The 19,296-nt window shown below is 52.1% G+C and overlaps 1 protein-coding gene across 1 annotated transcript in view; it reads right to left on the bottom strand.

The window, feature by feature from the left end:
* CACNA2D4 (calcium voltage-gated channel auxiliary subunit alpha2delta 4) overlaps window positions 1–18,533 on the bottom strand; it is a 75,776-nt gene extending 57,243 nt beyond the window's left edge. Inside the window, exons 1-12 of the mRNA XM_040972232.1 lie at window positions 18,376–18,533; window positions 15,752–15,833; window positions 14,237–14,353; window positions 13,718–13,777; window positions 12,423–12,585; window positions 11,897–12,028; window positions 7,031–7,091; window positions 6,459–6,609; window positions 4,673–4,747; window positions 3,870–3,959; window positions 3,663–3,776; window positions 680–758 (exon numbers count right to left, since the gene is read on the bottom strand). Coding sequence (XP_040828166.1) covers window positions 680–758; window positions 3,663–3,776; window positions 3,870–3,959; window positions 4,673–4,747; window positions 6,459–6,609; window positions 7,031–7,091; window positions 11,897–12,028; window positions 12,423–12,585; window positions 13,718–13,777; window positions 14,237–14,353; window positions 15,752–15,833; window positions 18,376–18,533 — 1,282 coding nt within the window. The remainder of the gene's footprint in view (window positions 1–679; window positions 759–3,662; window positions 3,777–3,869; window positions 3,960–4,672; window positions 4,748–6,458; window positions 6,610–7,030; window positions 7,092–11,896; window positions 12,029–12,422; window positions 12,586–13,717; window positions 13,778–14,236; window positions 14,354–15,751; window positions 15,834–18,375) is intronic.
* Window positions 18,534–19,296: the final 763 nt, after the last annotated feature.

Genomic DNA, 19,296 nt, shown 5'->3' with positions numbered 1-19,296 from the left:
CTGGATTCATCAGTGCCCCAGCCCAGCCTCTCGAGGGTAGTAGGGGTGGATGTTCTTGCCATGGGACAGTTAACTGAACAACTGGCTTGCAAGGCCTCTCTTGTGGCTCATCACATCCCACAAAAATCCTGCATATTCTTGTGGAAACGGAATAAGTTTCCACACCATGAGCCTCTGGCTGGGGTTCTCTGAGCATGCTAGTCCCTCTGTCTGGAGCAGCTGTCTCTGCCACCTTCTCCACTAGCCAGGAGAGGGCCTCTGCCAGAGCTCCGGACATTGGTGTGCCTTGCCACCATCACAGCTCCTTTGAGGGTGAGTCATGACTCAAGCCTGAAGTCTGGCTGGAGTTTTTCCTTTTGGCTCTGGACTCCCCAAGGGACAATGCCAGGTGCATGGTAGATGCTCAACAAACCTTTGTTGAATCAATGGCCCGTGAGGCAGTGTGAGGCCTGGGCTTGGGTTCTGGATGGGAATGGCAGGGTATTTCAGAGAATAGAAGGACCCTGCCTTCTGTCTGCCAAGGCTCCATTTGCTGCACGGGGAGGATGGAACAGGGGGCAGAGGCGAGGGCTGAACTGGAGCCGGACAGCCTCCCTCCTGCCTCACTGCCTGCCCTGAGCATGTCACGGGTTTTTGTATTTGCAGAGCCATCTCTCTCCTGAGCACACACAGAGTTTACCTTTGTTATTGCACGCAATCCACTTCAGGCGGTCAGCAAACGTCACTTCTCGCCCGATGAGGTAGGTGAAGAGTCGGACCTACCACACAAGACACACCGTGGGTTTAGCTGCTGTGCCTTCCGGCCGGGAGGCACAGTCCTGAGATTTCTGTGAGTCTCAGTGCTATCTTGGCTCTCCAAGCTCACCCTCTTGATCAGAGAAGATCTGAGTCCCAGGCAGCCAAGTAACTTGCCCAGGGCCATGGAGAGCACAGAGCAGCTTCGGGTTCCTAGCTTGGCAGTTCCTATCACTGCGTTCCCCCCAGGCTGCCTGAATTTTGAAACCTCTAATTAGGGATGGAACTGAATTTACAAAGGTATGTCAACGATTTCATGGAGATTGAATTACATGGTAAGTTGATTTTGGTTAAAAAAAAAATTGAAATCCATGCATAGGAGGGGTTCTTGGAAAAGTTTGTGGGAGCAGGTGTTTGATACTGGTGTAAGACCCAGCTTGGTATTCCTGCATTCCATATCAAATGTTCTGGTTCCACTTCTCATTTCAGCTTCCTGCTAATGTGTACTCTGTGAAGTGGCCACTAATGACACGAGTCCTTGGATCCCTGCCACTCTAATGGAAGATCCAGATGGAGTGCCTGGCTCCTGACTTTGGTATGGACCATCCCTGGTTTCTGTGGACATTTAAGGAGTAAACCAATGGATGGATGTCTCTTTTTCTGTTTCAGTATCTTTTCATCTCTCTGTCTTTCAAATACTTATTTTGTAAAAGCTTGGCTGTGGTTCCTAGACTTGCCCCCATGGTGTACTGGGGGGGAGGGGGGTAGTTCCCCTACCCCAAATGATGGCCTTGGGCATTAGCAAAGCAGCCTGTGCTTTCATGGTTTGTTGACCTCAGCCATGTCAGGATCTCTGATCTCAGGGACCAGAGCCCATGGTTGTGTGGCCTGGCCTTGGCACACATGTGGCATTTTGAAACAGCTCCTGTGGCTGATTCCTGTGCAAAGCAGAGGAATATACACGGAGCACAGTAAGAGCACTCTGCCTCTGCTGTGGACCAAACGAAGCCTCAACTATCTCTTGAAAGGGCAAGGATTTGCAAAGCCTTTGTTCTCACCATATCAAGGCTTTTCATCCTCTCTGGAAGCTGCTATTGCTGGGAGAGCTCCTTAATGAGTTCTTCTAATAAAATGTTAGAAGATATCGGTATGGCACAGGAAGATGTTTTTAAGAACCTGACTCTTGATTCAGATAATATGGCCTACTCCTTAAGCCAGCTTCTACAGCAAGTACCCCAGTAGTCGTGAACAACCAACTGGAAGGCCTTAGAATATTCAGAACAGGGCCCTGCGCAGTAACCTAGCGGCTAAAGTCCTCACCTTGCATACACCGGGATCCCCTATGGGTGCCAGTTTTAATCCTGGCAGCCCTGCTTCCCATCCAGCTTGTGGCCTGGGAAAGAAGTCGAGCATGGGCCAAAACCTTGGGACCCTGCACCTGACGGAGAAGAAGCTCTGGGTTCCTGGCTTCGAATCGGTTCAGCTCCGGCCCTTACGGTCACTTGGGAGTGAATCATCAGACAAAAATCTTCCTCTCTGTCTCTCCTCCTTTCTCTATATATCTGACTTTGCGATAAAAAGAAATAAATCTTTAAAAAAAGGGGGGGTGGAGAAGAATTTGCAGAACAAGGAAGAGCCTGTGCGGGATGAAAGGATTCTGTCCCTTGCCCTCTAGTGATTGTCGCTCGCTGAAAGGGACATTAAATATCTTTATGCTCAAACTAGATGGTTTTACAACTGCCCTAAGCACTCTCTCACCACCCAGAATTTGGGAAGCAATAACAACAAACTTTTCTCTGCTTTAAGAACCTACCACCGGCAACCTGTTTCTTTCCACTCAATTAGCTAGTCTGCTGTAGATGCCACCAACTTGTCGGAGTAATGATGATGGTGTGGGTGGCGGAGGGGACCCAGCCATTGGGACTGGCTGGGAATTGTCCGGCTCTTGAGATGGACTCACTATCAGCCTGGGATAGACAAGTCCCTGCAATCAGCAATGAACGTAGCTACAGAAATAGTGATGTATCCGCTTCCTTCAGCAACCTTCAGATTAAGAGTCAGAAATCTCTGAGTGGGGAATGAAGTGACATAGGCAGGTAGCTGACATAGGGTCACAAATTGGAAGCCACGCGTATCTGCCTACCTGCTCAGCAAAGGATCGCTCCCCCCAGGATGTCATTCCTCACCCCTGGGACCTGGGAAAGGGATCCAGTAACTACTTCCCTTTCTGGGCTGACAAGAAGCCTGGTGCTGGGGGAGCTACGCTCTCTCTTCCTGTGGACACAGGATCCAAGCTAGACACATTTCTCGGTCCCCCGCCTCTCCCGCCTGGCTCACTCTATCACTGAACACAGCCTGAGTGCAGCTATGGCTTCCTCCCCTTTTAAATAAACCTTATGGGGGGAAAATGACGTATATTAAGAAAGAACTATACAGGGATTTCAAAAAATTGCTTTTGCACTAAAATAAGCTTACCTTTTAAATTCCATTTCCATGAACTCCCTGAGGTCTCATTAGCATGTGTGTAGAATGTGTGTAGTAACTGCCTAATGGAGGTTCTCCTAGCCAGATGAGAGGATACAATGCAGTATGGAACTGTTAGATACGTCTTGACAACAGGATGCTGGAATCTCTGCCATTGTCCATGTCTGCAATGATGGACTTATGACTGTGTACGAAGAACTATACTATTGTAATAATATAGGGAAAACCAGTGTGGGGCTGGGGAGGGGATTTGGGGAGAGGGTTAAGGGAAATCCCAGGGCCTATGGAACTGTATCCTAAAATGATAATAATAATTTTAAAAAATGGGAAAAAAGAAAGACTTGAATATTTTAAAAAAAATGTGTGTAATAGGAGAGCCCATCTGGAATGGGGGTGGCTTTCTCTGCTGTCCTGTCCTCTGTCACGCCCCGCCCAGGCATCACCTTGCGGTCCGGCCAGTTGAACTTCTCCAGCACCGGCTCGTAGTCCTCCACAGCACCGTCGGTGATGAGCATGATGGCCTGATTGCACAAGCTGCCTTGCCGGGCTTCCTGGAACTGTGGGGGTCACGGGAAGGCAATAAGACTGCCTCTCTCCCCATCCCTGGCCCTCCTCCCAGGCTTCCTGGGGGGCTGGCTGCAGGTACCCACCTGCTGGAGGATCTGAAAAGCTTCATTCAGGGCTGGGTTCACAATCCCCACACCTTTGACCACCAGCTCGTCCACCAGCTGTTTGAAATGCTGTCACGGACGGGATGCAAGAGGAGGCTCAGCGCAGGGAGGGTCAGAGGAGGTGGGCCAGGGGACAGACCCCTTCTCGCTCTCTTAATCTAGGCAGTGTTTCTGTATTGTGCGGAAATTCTCACTCCATGAGCTGTACCCCCTCTTCATGCTGTCTGGATGCCTGAAGTCCCCAAGACATGAAGTGTGCGAGGCCTGACGCCAAAACCCTACCCGCCCAGAGCCAAGCCAACCAGTGCCAGAGGATAGCCATTCAGGGTCCAGGAACGATCTGAACTCCAGGGTGGTCCTCTGAGCAGCAGGGTAGTGCCAAACCAGGCCCTGGGGGAGGCCTCAACGGCTGACCACAGATGGAGGAAGGGACAACCCCATCCTTTTGAAAGGTGTGGCCTTGCCTTCCTGCCTTCCTGCAAAGGATCGGGGGTCCGCTGGGTTTGTACTTTCCCTGCTTTGGGGGCTGCTGCTCTTGGGGACAGAGTCCTGCTTCACCCCCAGAACACCAGCCGTGCTGAAGTGCCTGTGCGGACTCTCTGGTCATTTGTCACCCTGGCAGGCGGCTGTGGTCCACAGGGATGATGTGCTATGATGCTATATGCAGAATACATTCTGCAATGCGAACTATCAGTTCTCCAGGGACCATGGGAGTAAGCAAACAGGGCCAGCAAGCTGTTCTCCAACCCCGATGAGAGCTCAGGGCCACAGCCAGCACTCACCTCTCGGTTATCTCGATCTGCTTGGACCAGGATGCCTTTAAAACAAGGCTCAATGTAGTGGACGTACTCGTTGTACTGCAGGGAGGGAGCGGAGAGATGAGGATTGACTAGGAGCAGTTAGGAAAGTGAGGGGCAGCAGGGAGGCTCTCTGTTCGGTGGTCAGGGATTGGGGGATGCGTGTCATGCTATCTTGGGGTGCACTAGACTGCGATTTTTCTGACTAGAGAGAAGAAAGCAAAGAGAACAGCTAGGCTTCAATTCTAAAACTGCCCCCTCCCAGGGGTGGGGTGGGTAGAGGGAATAGGGGGTGCATTGGAATGCAGTGGAGTAAGCCACTGCTGGTTATGCCCTCAGTCCAGGACAGAACACTGGTTCAAGTCCCAGCTCCACTTTCTATCCCACTCCCTGATACCGTGGCTGGGAAAAGGAGCAGCAGATGAAATGAGAAACTTTTCTCTCCCCGTCACTCTGGGAGTGACAAATAAATAAATCTTTAAAAATCGCCAATACATACATGATAAGACTCTCCCTCAGCCCTGGCCAGGGGACATTTTCCTGTTGGCAGCAAGGTGCCCTCCTTCTCCTTGGTCTTCTGCCCGGCTTGGACCCAGCTCAAGTGGGAATTTAGAGAGTGAGCCAGTAGGTATGAGCCTGGTCGATCTGTTTGTCTCTCTGCCTTTCATATAAGTTAACTTATGGGTAAGATAATCTGGCACAAAAAATATGAAATGCGTATTTTCCATGAACTTTTTTTCTAGACCCTTTGACTATTAATAGGGTGAGAGCAAGAAGAAAAAGGCATGATTACGGTTCCACTTTCTGAACCACCTTGCTTCTGCTCACCTAAAGCACACATCTTCAAGGTGTCGCTAATTCACCCTTTGCCTATGTAAGGGGGGAAGACAGCAGAGATGGGGCTGGCTCTGTGGAGGGACTACAAGGTGCTCTGGGGGCACCACTGGGAGTGATCCCTTACCGGCTCCTCTCCAAGAGCTGGATGAGCCACGCAGGACCATGGAGGAAGGATGTGGCCAGCTCCCAGAGATGAGAAATGTGTGTTCTCTGTGGCTGTCCACCTGCTCAACTGCAGGTTCCAGGACACACCTGAGCCATGGAGCTGGGGATGAGAGGTTGTCTAGAAGCCAAGGCCTCAGCGGTTTTGGAGAGCAGACTCAGCTTGGAGCGATCATGTTGAAGTTAGGCCATTGAACCCTGCACTACCCTTGATAGGTAAGTAAATTCTACTCCAAATGAGAATGATCAGCAGGTGCAGCCTGCTGGCTGATGTGCTGGGCAGAGCTAAAGCAGCCTGCCCGCTGTGTGTGCACGTTAAAGAATTCTCACTTGTATTTCCTCCTTTCTTTCCTCTCTCCCCATCCAGCCAAAGAATCTGGAGTTGAATCAGTTCAGGGAGGTGAAGAACCTGGAACACTTGTAAGGCAAGAACCCTGGGCATCACCCTGCCCATAGCAGCATGGCTGATGCTATGGAAGTGGTGGCCAAGAGCACATGCAAGGGACGGGGCAGGGACCCTCAACCTGTGTTCCATCCTGGAGTTCCCTGAGACACGGACCAAAGACATGAATTCAACTGGACAGATGTATGCTTTTTTTTTTTTTTTAAAGAATCTCAGAAACTTCAGAGACTGCTTGCTGCTTGTCCCAGGGAATCGGGGAGTTGGGCACCCCAGCTCTAGAAGGAAGAGTCATTCTAGGTCAGGGGGGGAATGCTGTGGAAGAGAGACCTTTTTGGAACAAGGAGGTGGGGAACAGAAAGGCACCCTCACCGCGATGATGTTGACAAAGTCGTTCTCTCCCAAGGTGTCCAAGATGGTGACGATGGTATGCTTGGCAATGGTCATCCTCAACCCCTTCATGCTGCCACTCACGTCCACCAAGATCACTATGTCCTTGGGAGAGGTGGCAGCCTGGATGTACCTTTGAGGCCACAGGTGGGAGGTCCAGAATCTAGTTATTTTACGTTTGTATTTCCATCCAAGAACGCCCAGAGCCTAGGTCACTATCCCGCCTATGCCACGGCCACTCAACATAGTGCCTACACCATCTGGGTGGCACCTGATGGGGCCAGGTTAAGTCCTGAAGTTGTTTTGGTTTGGACCAGGAAGGGGGCCCTCTGGATTCCACTCTCAGAACTTGCTAGACAAGGGGTGTAGTGGGAGAGGCTAGCCCAGCAGAGGGCTGACCTGGAGGCAACTGAGTGCTTGGGGAAGCAGGCTCGGTTTACACATCCAAAGCCTTCCAGTGAGGGTGGATGGAGGTGGGAGGGGAGATCCAGGCAAAACCTGAAGGTGCTGAGAGAAAGGCCAGCACCAGAGCTCTTGCTCCCATGGGCTCTTACCAGCCACGGTTTCGGCAATCGAAGGCAATGACTCCATTCTCATCAGGTGTCCATTTTATACCTGGGGGTTGGAGGGACAGAGGCTGGTTATGGTATGAGCTCAGTAAGGCTGCCCTGACTTCCGTGATGGTGAACGTGAAATCCTAATGAGTTGTGTCTGGGCTAGAAAGAAGCAGTTGGTAATAGCATCAGTCAGGGCAGAAGCTCCAGGGACCGTCCCAGTCCGTAGCAGCTGGACTGCACATGGAGGCACCCTTGCAGATACAGTTGGTCTCACAGGTACAGACTTAGGGCCATGCTCTCAAAGCCAAACACAGAACAGAGTCCCAAGTCTTTGGGCCACTCTCTACTGCTTTCCAAGCCACAGCAGGGAGCTGGATGGGAAGTGGAGCACCAGGATATGAACTGGTGCCATTATGGGATGCCAGCTCTTTTAAGTGGAGGATTAGCATGTTATTGTACCAACCCCCAAGCCACATTTTAAAAATGGGTTTCTTTTATTTTTATTTGAAAGACAAAGTTACGGAGAAAAGAAAAGACATAGAGAGAAATCTCATATCTGGTTCACTCCCCAAATGACCCCAATGGAGCTGAGCCAATCCAAAATTGAGGCCAGAATTTTCTTCCAGGTCTCCCACATGGGTGCAGAGACCCAAGGACTTAAGCCATCCTGCACTGCTCTCCCAGACCATAAGCAGTGAGCGGCTCAAAAGTGGAGCAGACAGGACACGATCAGGTGTCCATGAGGAATGCTGGCAAGGCAGGTAGGAGCTTAGCATGCAGTCCCACAGCAATGGTCCCCAAGCCGCCTTCTTAACAGTGCTGTGACCATATGGAATTTGATCCTTAGAACAACCATGGAGAAAAGAGGCCTAGTTTGAGTTCCTTGACTCTGATTCAAAACCTCAACCAAAGGCTTTGGTGGTTGTGACTGTAGGGTACTCTCAAATCCAAGGAGAAACAGAAGTGAAATCTGCGGGTTCTTAAATCGGGACTACACATGCCCTCAGCTTACAAAGCAGCATGGCTTCACAAGCGAAGACTGCAGAAAAGAAGCAGGTGCCCAGGAGTGAGGTACAAGAGCCAGCAGTTAGCTCCACCCAGGAATCCCAGACCTGAGGCCGTCAAAGACAGGAGTGCTTTAAGGCACACACCCCATGAAGAAGAACATATGGCAAGAAGCGATTGGGAACGAAGACACAGCCTACATATTTTTAAAGTGATGGAGCCAGTATTGTGGGTCCCTACCACACCTACATGGGGGACCCAGATGGAGTCCTAAGGTCCTTGGCTTCAGCCTTGACCAGTCCTGGCCATTGTGGCCATTTAGGGGGTAAATCAGCAGGTAGAAGATCTCTCCTTCTCTCTCTGCCTTTCAAATAAGTAAAAATGAATTTTAAAGATATCTCCAGTCTGAAAAAAAGATCAATTACATTGGTAGTAAAGGAGGTGAGAAATTCAGATGTGGAAGATTTATCTAGAATCCTGCTAAGGCTTAATACATATCTTACTGCAAACACAGAAAGAGAAGAGGGGAGAAGGAGAGGGAATGATCAAAGAGACCGTGTAGGCAAATGATTCTGTGACTGGTAAACCCCACACAGAGGCAGCAAGTGCAGTGCAGCCCAAGTCGGATACAGAACCCGACACCCGCGCGCAGACACAGCGTCAAATGGAAGTGACAGAAAGAATGAGACCCCCCCAGAGAAGCAGCAGCTAGGCGATAGCAGGATTTCTCAACAGCAGAGGAAGCCAGGAGACAGTGGGAGAGCAATTGTAAGGTGTGGAGAGAAGGGACCACTGAAAGCTCTCATACCAGAGGGAGGATTAGACAGAAGATATGCAGGTGAATGCTCACACAGGCTGTGTATCACCAAAAGCCCTTGTAAAGAAATGTCTGGAGGATTTACTTGCAGAAGAAGAAAAATGGCCTGGGAAAGGCAGTGTGGGCCTCATGAAGCAATGGGGAACAAAGAAGGTGGTAGCCATCACGCCACGTTTGTGTATAAAGACCAGGGAGGGCGCCAGGTTCACAGGGGGAGGAATCTGAACTAGCAGATGGCCATAGGATGGACGTCAGGCCGGGGGAAGGAGATGGAAGGAGAAAGGTCTGGAAATTTTTTTGTGAATGTGAGGAGAACAGAAATTCTTTAACATTTGATGTGTTATTTGTGTCTGGTAAGATGAAAAGAATAATTACTGAAAGAATAAAAATAGAGGGTGAAGGCCCAAACTGATAGAATAAAAATGAGAAATAATGTGGAAAGATATATTTTATTGCAAAAAAAATCATTCATTTAAGAAGATGAAAAAGGGGCTGGCATGGTAGCCTAGTGGCTAAAGTCTTTGCCTTGCTTGTGCCGGGATCCCATATGGGCACTGGCTATAATCCCGGAGGCCCCACTTCCCATCCAGCTCCCTGCCCGTGGCCCAGGAAAGCAGTTGAGGACGGCCCAAAGCTTTGGGACCCTGCACCCGGGTGGGAGACCCGGAAGAGGCTTCTGGCTCCTGGCTTCAGATCGGCTCAGCTCCGGCCATTATGGCCACTCGGGGAGTGAATCAGCAGATGGAAGATTGTTCTCTCTGCCTCTCCTCCTCTCTGTATATCTGACTTTCCAATAAAAATAAAGAAATGTTTTTTTAAAAAGAGAAAAAACACAGTAATATTTGGATGAGCAGAAACTAAAAAGATGATACAATACTTGCAGCACATACAAGTGCACTTAACTTGCCAAGTGCTGTAATAGACTGCTAACTTGGATAAAAAATGTAAGCGCTGTAATATGTATCACATTTATATTGAAAATAGTGTGTTACAGCTCTTATGCATCTACTGATTAAGAGCTATAATATACTCTCTTTTCAAGAGGTATGGCGAAGGGCCTGGCATGGAGCAGTGAGTTGAGGGTACCACCTGCGATGCTGGCATCCCACAGGAGTGACGGTTTGAGTCCTCCTGGGCACACTGCTAGTCCAGCTTTCTAACGACGCCTCTGAGCAAGTAAGGGAAAAAGCTTCAAGTCCTTGGGCCTCGCTCCACCCTGGCCATTGTGGCCACTGGGGAGTGAAGCAACACATGATTCTCTCTTCTCGCCATCTGTCACTCTGCCTTTCAAATACATAAAATAAATCCTTTTTTTAAATTTTTAAAATTATTATTATCATTTTATGATACAATTCCATAGGCCCTGGGACTTTCCCTTACCCCCTGCCTACATTCTCTCCCTCTCCCGAGTTCCCTTATATTGTTACTAGAGTATCATTTTGTATAAACAGCCATATGTCCATCATTGTGGGCATGGCCAATGGCAGAGAGTCCAGCATCCTACTGTCAAGATCTGTTTAACAGTTTCATTGGAAGTCCATCTTTGATCTGGAAGTAGAGATGCACACTGCATTGTATCCTCACATCTGGATATGACAGTCCCCTTCACACCGTAACTATAGATCCCTTGAATGGAAAGCCACAATACAAAATCAACAACAGAAAGAAAAATAGAAATTTACAACTCCTTGAAGTTAAACAACATGCCACTGAATAGGATAGTCTCCATTACACAGTTACTGTGCATTCCCTTAAATGCAAAGTCACAATACAAAATTAGCAACAGGAAGAAAAAAACATTAAAAACTCCATGAAGTTAACTAACATGCTACCGAATGACTAATGTGTCACTGAAGAAATGAAAATGAAAATCAAGAACCTTCTTGAAGGAAATGAGGTTACTGTATGATCTGTGAGTCAGCGAAGAATTAACGGGGAAAAAAAAAGCAATTAACATAAAGAAATGGCAATCAGACTCACAGGAGATCTCTCACAGGAAACTCTACAGACCAGAAGAGGATGCAAGGTGAGGACTTTAACTTTAACCAAAATGAATCTTTTAAAAGAGGAGAGGGGCCCCAGCGCGATAGCGTAGCGGTTAAAGTCCTTGCCTTGAATGCGCCAGGACCCCATATGGGCGCCGGTTCTAATCCCGGTGGCCCTGCTTCCCATCCAGTTCCCTGCCTGGGGCCTGGAAATGCAGTATATTAATATATGTTGTTATCAAAAAATTGGAGAACCACATAGAGTTTTCGTATAATGCACATATTCTTGCCCATTTGAAAGTCTCCTCATATTTTTAGGATTCCTGCCCTGGAGAAGGCATGAGGGGGCTTTTCCAGGGGGCTGTCTTCAGGCTGTGGCATGAGACAGGCTCTGCCTTACCCATCCAGGCTGCAGAGAGCGGAAGTGGAACCTGGGGGTGACTGTGTCTTTCTGGAGCAGGGTGTGTCAGCCACGGGCGTAGTGTGAGCTCTGAGATCCCCCCACATCTTGTCTCAGCAAGGAGGGGGTGCCACTTGGAGTCCTTCTGGACGATGCGCTAAGATAGAAAGCTGGCCAGATGTGACAGGCGCAGGTAAAGTGTGGCAGAACGGCAAGCTTTGGGGTGAATGTTTGCGTTCTCTGTTTTTTCTATTCTACCTGTCAGGCTAGCCCCTGGACCCACAGCAGCTGGTGCCCTCTTCTGCCTAGCAGTGGGCCATGTTCTTGAGGCTACCCCACTTTTTCAACCTGGATGTAAGTTTCTGAATTCAAAGCATCGCTTTGCTCACCGTGGCATCTCCCGCACTGCTTTCCCAGGAGCTCAGTATGGACAGCTGTTGGCTAAGCTGTGTGCTACTCAAGGCATTCATTCATTCTTCGCTCAAGGGTTCTTGCCTATGAGCAGCTGGTAGTGAGGACGGTCAGGCTGGAGCTTCCTTTGGCTGGGAGGCTGGTGTCCCTGAAGGACTGGAGTGATGGAAGCCATCTTCCATGCCCTTGCCTCATTCCCCCCGAGGGGACACGTGGGGCCACGCACATGCTGCGAATGTGCCTACCTGGATAGATCCTGAAGAACCCAGTGGAGCTGCCAAAATATTGCCAGGTTAAGGTAGGGTCTCTCTGGAAATTCTTCACAAAAACGGAGTTCAAGGCTTCAGACATGTAGACTCCATTTAGAATATCTGGATCTGAAAGATAAGGTGCTAGAAGGAACTGCAGCAGGGGGAAACTGAGTCAGCAGCAACTGTGATCAAACCTTCACACGCTCAGCCTGCACACACACACACACACACACACACACACACACACACACACACACACACACACACACTCTCTGATGCATACTTACACTCTCACACACATACATACAGGCATACCTTGCGGTGTCATCCTTCACAGCTCTCTGTCACATTTCACTCGGGCAGCCACACGCACAGCCTCTCACCCAGCTGGCTGGGGCCTGGATAGAATCAGTTCTCCATCCTCAGTCAAGCATTACAAAGACGAGGCCCTCACGACCTTCCACTGCCTGGCCATCACTGACCAGTGTTCACCCCCACTCTGCCCGGCTGGGGTACCCACCTTTGTTGTACACATTGGTGGGCAGCTGCACGCTGCTGATGGAGGTGTTTACCCGCAGGTTGCTGAAGTGTGCGTTGGGCTCCAGGATTAGCTCGGCACCCAGTTCTACGTAGTTACCCTTCTCATCTTTCTCGTTGACCAGGACTGAGTTATAATAGTCAAACTGAGGGAGCCCGGCAAGGTGCCCACAGGGACAGCCAGAGAGAGAGAGAGAGAAAGAGAGAGAGAGAGAGGGAGAGAGAGCACGGTCAGGGTCCAGGGCCAACAGGGCAACGTCCACATGAACTGTGGGCTGGGGGATCCAGAGAACAGGGGGTGACTTGGGGACAGGACACAGCCTGGTAACTGGGGCAGCTGGTTTATCAGATGGGCCTCTCTTGTCAGTGGTCCCATTTCTTCTCTGCTGGGTTCCATGCACGTGACACAGCTGGAGTGGGACTCGGAGAGTACGGGGTACCAAGATAAGATGGTCTCTTCTCATTAACCTCTTCCTGCAGGCTGGCAGGCCCCCTGGGTCCCCAGAGGGATGTCTGAGGGGGGCTCCAGTCCCGGGACCTCAGCCACAGTGGGATCTGGGGTACTATAGGAACTGCTTGGAGGAGCAGCAGGTGGCTCTCTCTGCCTCACACACGGTACTGGAGAGTGCAAGTGTTTTGCCCGACCCAGTGCCAGTCTCTCATCTCTTTGTCTTCTCTTCTCCTGCATGCCTGGTCTACCCAGCCCCTCTCCACCGGAGGCCCCTTTTGCTGGGTTTCTGGGTCCCTCCCCTCCTCTGTTCTGTTACCCCACAATGCCCTGAGATAGCATGGACCTGTGCTATGCCAGGTCCTGGAGTGGCTCAGGGTGGGCAGCGAGTGTGATACACCTGCACCCTCCTCCTCCCCTGCCGTCACCTCTGTGATGCTAAAGTTCGGATGTCACAGTGGGCGTCCCCCAAGTCCCATATGTTAAAGGTTTCTGCTAGTGGCACTGAGCTCCTGGGGCTTCTGGGGACGGATCGGGTTGGGTGAGGCTGTCGGAGTGGGCTGTGCAATGGAAGCCTGTGCTTCCTGGAGGACAGACACAAGGACACCCCCCCCTCTCGCCGTGACATGCCTTGTGCTGCCTCGCACCAGACCCCAGCCAACAGGATGCCACTCCGCCTTGGCCTGAGACCCTCCAGACCCTCGGGATGTGGAGGGTAACCCTGCTCTTCTCCTTAGAGAGCGAGTGTTCCTTGGGCATCTCATCCTCAGCGACAGTTGAGTGAGCAGTCGCAGAAGCCTTGTAGCACCCACGGCAAGAGCAGGACTCACCACCAGAGATGCATTGAACTCATGCTTCAGGTCAGCCTCCTCGGCAGCTTCCACCAGATTCTGAGAGATGGGGACGCGGCGGGAGACAGAACGGGTCAGGGATCCTCAGAAAGTGCAACGTGACGTCACCCGTGAGCCAGCAATGCCACTCCAGGGATGCATCGGGAATGTGTATCCCCTCCACCCCTCCTCCCGGTCCCCCCATTCTCCCCTCTCCTTGCCACTTCGGCCTTAGAGGATCCAACCTTCGTGGCTCCTAAGTGCTCCAAGAGCCACCTGGAATCAGAGGTGCTAGGGCACTTTGCACTCAAGTGAGACCCTGGCTGCCCACTGGGCCCCTCCCAGACGGGAACCTGATTAGGATAAGCCTAATCAGGGTGGTGTATACACAGCCCCGTCTCCACCCAGCCAGGAATTGGGCCGCCCAAGACCACATCTAGCACGATCCCTGCAGGATCTGTCAGGCCAGGCACGCCCCGGGGAGCAGGGAGGGCAGGAGAGGGCGGCTGGCCAGAGTACCTTGACAGCCTCAACCTTGCGTCGCAGCATGTTCTCCATGTCCTCTGAGAACTTCCTCACCAGCTCCAAGCCATCCACTTCCTCAATCTTCAGGCTGGGCTCCACATCCTTGTACTTCTGCTCAGGGCAAATGGGGGAGACCGGGCGGGAGGCATTTGCCAATTTGGACCAAGTTGTTCCTGTTCCCATAGTCTCTAACTACTATGTGTTCCCTCATGCGAAACCTTGTCAGAACTAGTCTTCTCTTCATATCACTGTCACGGGAAGAACAGTAGGTCTTTCCCAGGGTTGAGATGTTAATATTGCAACAAGGCAACAAACTGAGGCTTAGAGAAATCAAGGAAGTTGACCCAAGTCAGCGCCAGTAAGGGTGGTACTTGGCAGGGTCAGATGTCCCAGGCTTCCACAGCCATGCACTTTGTGCAAAGCGAAACTACCTCCCTGAGCCGTGTACACATCCACATGGACCTCAACTCTTTCCCTCTGGACCCAAAGTTCCAGATATGCTGGGTAACTGCCTGCTCAGCTGTGGTGGCCTGGGAGAGCCTGGAGAACTGAGTTCAAGATTACTCTGTGCGCCCAGGAGGCGCCAACTCTCTGAGTGTGTGTATCATGACCCAGCTCTGCCACCTGAGGCACATGCTTATTTATAAACTGTAACTGCTACATGGTGTTAGAGAACTCTCTAGAAGGCATGGACTTTAGAGAAGAGCATGCTCACTCCAAACAGCCATGTGGTTGTTCCTCTGTCTTCCTGCCCAGGGCTTGGAGGGCGCCCATGAGCAAGTCAGAGGGGCCAATGTTTAGCAATGCAGGTGCACCCTGTGCATGCCAAGTGGGGCCTTAGCAGACACTGCTGGGGCAAGCCTTGGGCTCTGAGGATGGGAGGCGCCTGGGAGACGGGGAGGGGCTGCAGTGTGGCCCCTGGCAGGCGGGCAGAGCCTCTAAGCTGTGGAAGTCTGCTGGTGACATGGCTCTGGGAGTTATCACGCCTAGAGGGAAGGGGACAGGCCAGCCCCTGCCTGTTACTGCAGTGAATAGAAAAAGGGGAGGAGCCTGGCATCCTCTTGCCCAACAGGCTTGCCCACCTGCTGCTCCCACCTGGCTCCTGGGCTCTGTCCACTGCTGGTGGGGGCTGCTCCCTATGCCTGCTGCCCCCTGCCCAGCAGGTATGAGGTCTGCTTCCTCCCAACCCTCCTCCGCTTGGAATGGATATTCACCTTGGCATTATCTTCTGGGGAGGGGGCTGTAGGGGGTGGCACAAGCTGATTCAGCACGCTGGAATACACACCCCTATCATGCTCCCTCAACCCCACCCCAGTGCTTGCTCTGTGAGTGGAGTAAACAGCCCACCGCCCTCAGCCTGTTTCCCCATGTGAAAAATGAGGGCATTGGATTAGATGCTCTCCGAGGCTCCTCCAATACTGCCCATGAGAACTCTGCTTCCCTGGCCAGCTGGTTGGCTGGCCGGCTGTCCTAGGATCACGCAGGGCCATTTGGGAGGTGCTTACTGACCTTCTGCAGCAAAAGGGAGCCTGAGTATTTGGTCACCATGTTATATAGGTCCCGGCCAAAGGTATCTGCCCACAGCTTCACTCTGCCAGATGAGGAAAGCACAGATGTGACCACGTGTGTACAAACACACACGTAGACAGGGGGACAGACACGCATACACAGACACGCACACACACCAGATTTCTACACACACACACACACACACACACACACACACACACACACACAAACTGATTCACATGTACGCAGATACACAGAGGCATACACACAACGCATACAAAAATTCACACGTACGGAGGCATATGCCAGAAAGTATGCAGGAAAATGGGATAAACCATTCGACTTATCATAGGGCAGAGCATTCTGAAGTTGGGCACAGTTCTCCATAACATGCATTTCCTTGGGCTTGTGGAACACACTTTTGCACACACATGAACCCACTCAAAAAGCACCTGTCCCTAGACCTGCAGCCTTGGCGAGGGCAGGAGACCCAGGGGCCGGGGAGGCTCACTCTGAACTCCAGGATCTCCCTGTAAAGTGGTGTGGGCAGCAGCTCAGGAGCTCAGGCCCACGCCTGGTCCCAAGCCTCCTAGGGTGACCCAGGAACTGCCCAGGCAGGGCAGTGGCTTTTCAAAGACCTCTTCACTTCAGGGTCCTTCACTCAGGTCCAGGCAGCTACTGAGGCAGCAGGAGGTGAGAAGTGGGATGGTGGCTCTGGGCTGCTTCAGCTGGGGATAAGGGAAGGAGGACCTGGCAACCTCTGGTTCACCCTCCAGCCATGCTAAGACACCTTGTCCTGGGGAGGAGGTTCCAGTGTTGGGGAGGGGGGCAGGCCCATGGGACCACGTCTGAAGCTTTCTGTTTGGAGCAAAAGCAATGTTTGCATGATCAGGTCAAGTTCAGGATTTGCTCGGTTGCTCACCCAGTGTGTACTAGGACCCTGTTCTATGTCGGCACCATCACAGCCTGGAGCTACACCTCAGCCTCACCCCAAAAACCCATGGATTGGAGGGACATCCTTCCTGTGCTGATGGCACACACAGGCCTGCTGGAAGGGGTGGCAGTGGGGTTTCAGCACAGTAAGGGTGGTGAAGGAAGGCTTGTGGAGGGAGGGAGGGAGAATTTCAGTTCTGTCTGTTAAGGTAATTGGAAATAGATTTTAGATAGCTTGCACAGAAAATCTTAGAGTGGAAAAGCACTTTCTGGTCTCCAGCTCGGGTTGTTGAGCCGGTGGCGGTGGCGTTCAATAAAGCTGAGAAATCACAAGAAAGTCAGAGGGGTAGGTTGGGCAGGTGGATGATCATGAGTGCAGTTTAGGCTGTTCTGAACATGAGTTTCCCCCTGGAAGGCTACAGCGTGCCCTAGGACAGGTTGTGCAATGCACAAATCTAGAAGGCACCAATGGCACCGAGTCTTGAAAGACACATCTTTGAACCTCAAATTTCTCATGACGCTCAGGAAAGCATGTTCCTTTCAGAGACGCACGAAAAGCAACACTGGAAGACAGATGGAGAACCCAAATACTCAAAGAAAGTTGGGAGGGGTGGGGCTACGCTGGGATCCTGAGAGATGAAGTCAGGAATCTCAAAGTGGGCTTTGGAGAGCTCATGGAGAGCCAGTTTGGGAGGCAGCCCAGGCAGGTGGTGGAGGGCCGAGTGAGAGGGAGTGAGGGGCTCAGCCTAGAGAAGGGGGAGGCAGGAAAGAGAGAAGGCTGTGTACAGAGCCAGGAGAGCTGAGCCAACGGCCGGGCTACGGTGGATGCCCTAGGCATGGCTGGAGTTAGGTGCTGGTTTTCGGCTGCTGTGCAGGTGTCTACAGCCAATGGAGATCTGTGCAGGGTCCCTGTCCCAACAGCAGGACTCCAGCTTCCCTTACTGGCTCCACCAAGCCCTGGAGCTGCCTTGCCATGGTTAGAGACCACCTTGGCGTTTCTAGGCAGGCGGTGGGGCAGCGGGGAGGGGTCGCAGGGCATGTGCAAGCTGTGGCTTTGCTGGTCAAGCAGTTCTAAACCGTTGCCTGTAGTGTCAGCATTCCATGTGACCACTAGTACAAGTTCCGGCTGCTCCACTTTCTATTCAACTCCCTGCTAACGTGCCTGGGAAAGCAGAGGAGGATGTTTTAAGTGCTTGGGTCCCTGCACCCACATGGGAGACCCAGATAAAGATCCTGGCTCCTGGCTTCTGAGTGGCCCTTTCTTTTCCTCTGTGTCACTCTGCCTTTCAAATAAAATAAATAACAGAACTGCTTGATCCTCAGGGAGGCCAAATCGATATGGCATAAAATAGGTAGCTGGGGAGGTGAGGGTTGCAGGAATCTGGGAGCTCCCTGCCCATGCCGTAATACCACCCATGTGCTTGGGAGTCGGATGGCCCTGCCCAGGGAGGTATCCCCTTTCCCTGGGAGGAGGCGGGAAGAGGAGAGGGGGAAGGGGAGGGAAGGGGAAGTTGGTGAGGGAAGGAGGAGATGGGCTAGGAGGAAGGGAGAGAAGGGGAGGAGAGGCTGGTGCTGGGGAGGTCTGTCCAGCCCTGGGAGGAGCCCTGAGGTCAAGTGGCAGGAGGGGAGGCAGAGGTTCTGTGTCTGCCCATGGAAAAAGCCCACTTGCTCAGGGTGAACCTGATACTTACGTCTCCAGAGGAATGCTGGTCTGCCCCCGCGTGGGGCGCAGGGCTGCACCAGACAACAGCAGCCACAGAATGATGGCTGTCTTCTGCAGGAAGGTCCTAGGCCCTGGCTGCCCCCGGCAACAGCCACCGCGGGGCACGGGGGAAGGGAGTCCAGGCATGCTGCTGCGGGGATCTGGTCGGACGAGGCCCGGGCACCCCCCGAGATCACACACTCTGTTGCCCAGTACCCAGGTCGTTGGGGGTTGCAAACCTTCCGCCTCCTGGGTGCTGGATGGGGGTCCCCTGCCTTGCGGTCTGGGCCTGGTAGGGGAAGGGTTCCAGCTGGCCTGCAGCAGGAGAGGAAGTGACCAAATGGACCCTTTAATCCAGTGGCCTCTCCTCTAATCGCCTGACAGCAGGGGGATGAGGGGGTGACCTGGGCAGGATTACTCTGGCTGGCTTCAGCCCCTGCTGCCAGGGACCAGAGCACACCCTCTGCCTTAAAGAGGCAGATCTGGGCGTGTGCAGCAACTTGTGAAGTTCATGCAGAGCTGGCAGTGACCTGCTGCAGTCAGCAGTCCTCTGCCCATCCCTGTGGTGGGACCTTGGAGAGTCATAGGGTCACCTGTGCTTTGCAGCGGGTCCCCAAGGCTCAGCAGGGGCGGGGATCCCGGGGCTGGGTGTGGAACTTGGCTCATACTTCCAGGCTGGGTACTCTGTGACCCGGTCACCCTCTCTACCTACCCACCTGCTCCTGGTCGGAGCCTAGGGAACATGGGGTGGGATGGGGGAATCTTCAAAACTGCACGGGGAGGTGCGTATAATGAGAAAACTGCACTTTATTCTGTTCTGCATCAAAATACGCCCACAGGCCCGTCCTTCCTTGAACTTCTCTCCCCTCCCCTGACCCCACCAGCCAATATTCATTTAGTTAGTGAGACA

Source organism: Ochotona curzoniae, unplaced genomic scaffold (assembly GCF_017591425.1).
Source record: "Ochotona curzoniae isolate NIBS_2020 unplaced genomic scaffold, NIBS_Ocur_1.0 contig_2235, whole genome shotgun sequence".
NCBI classification, from domain to species: Eukaryota; Metazoa; Chordata; class Mammalia; order Lagomorpha; family Ochotonidae; genus Ochotona; species Ochotona curzoniae.
Note: the sequence above shows the minus strand (reverse complement) of the source record. Positions and strands in the feature narration are given on the sequence as shown.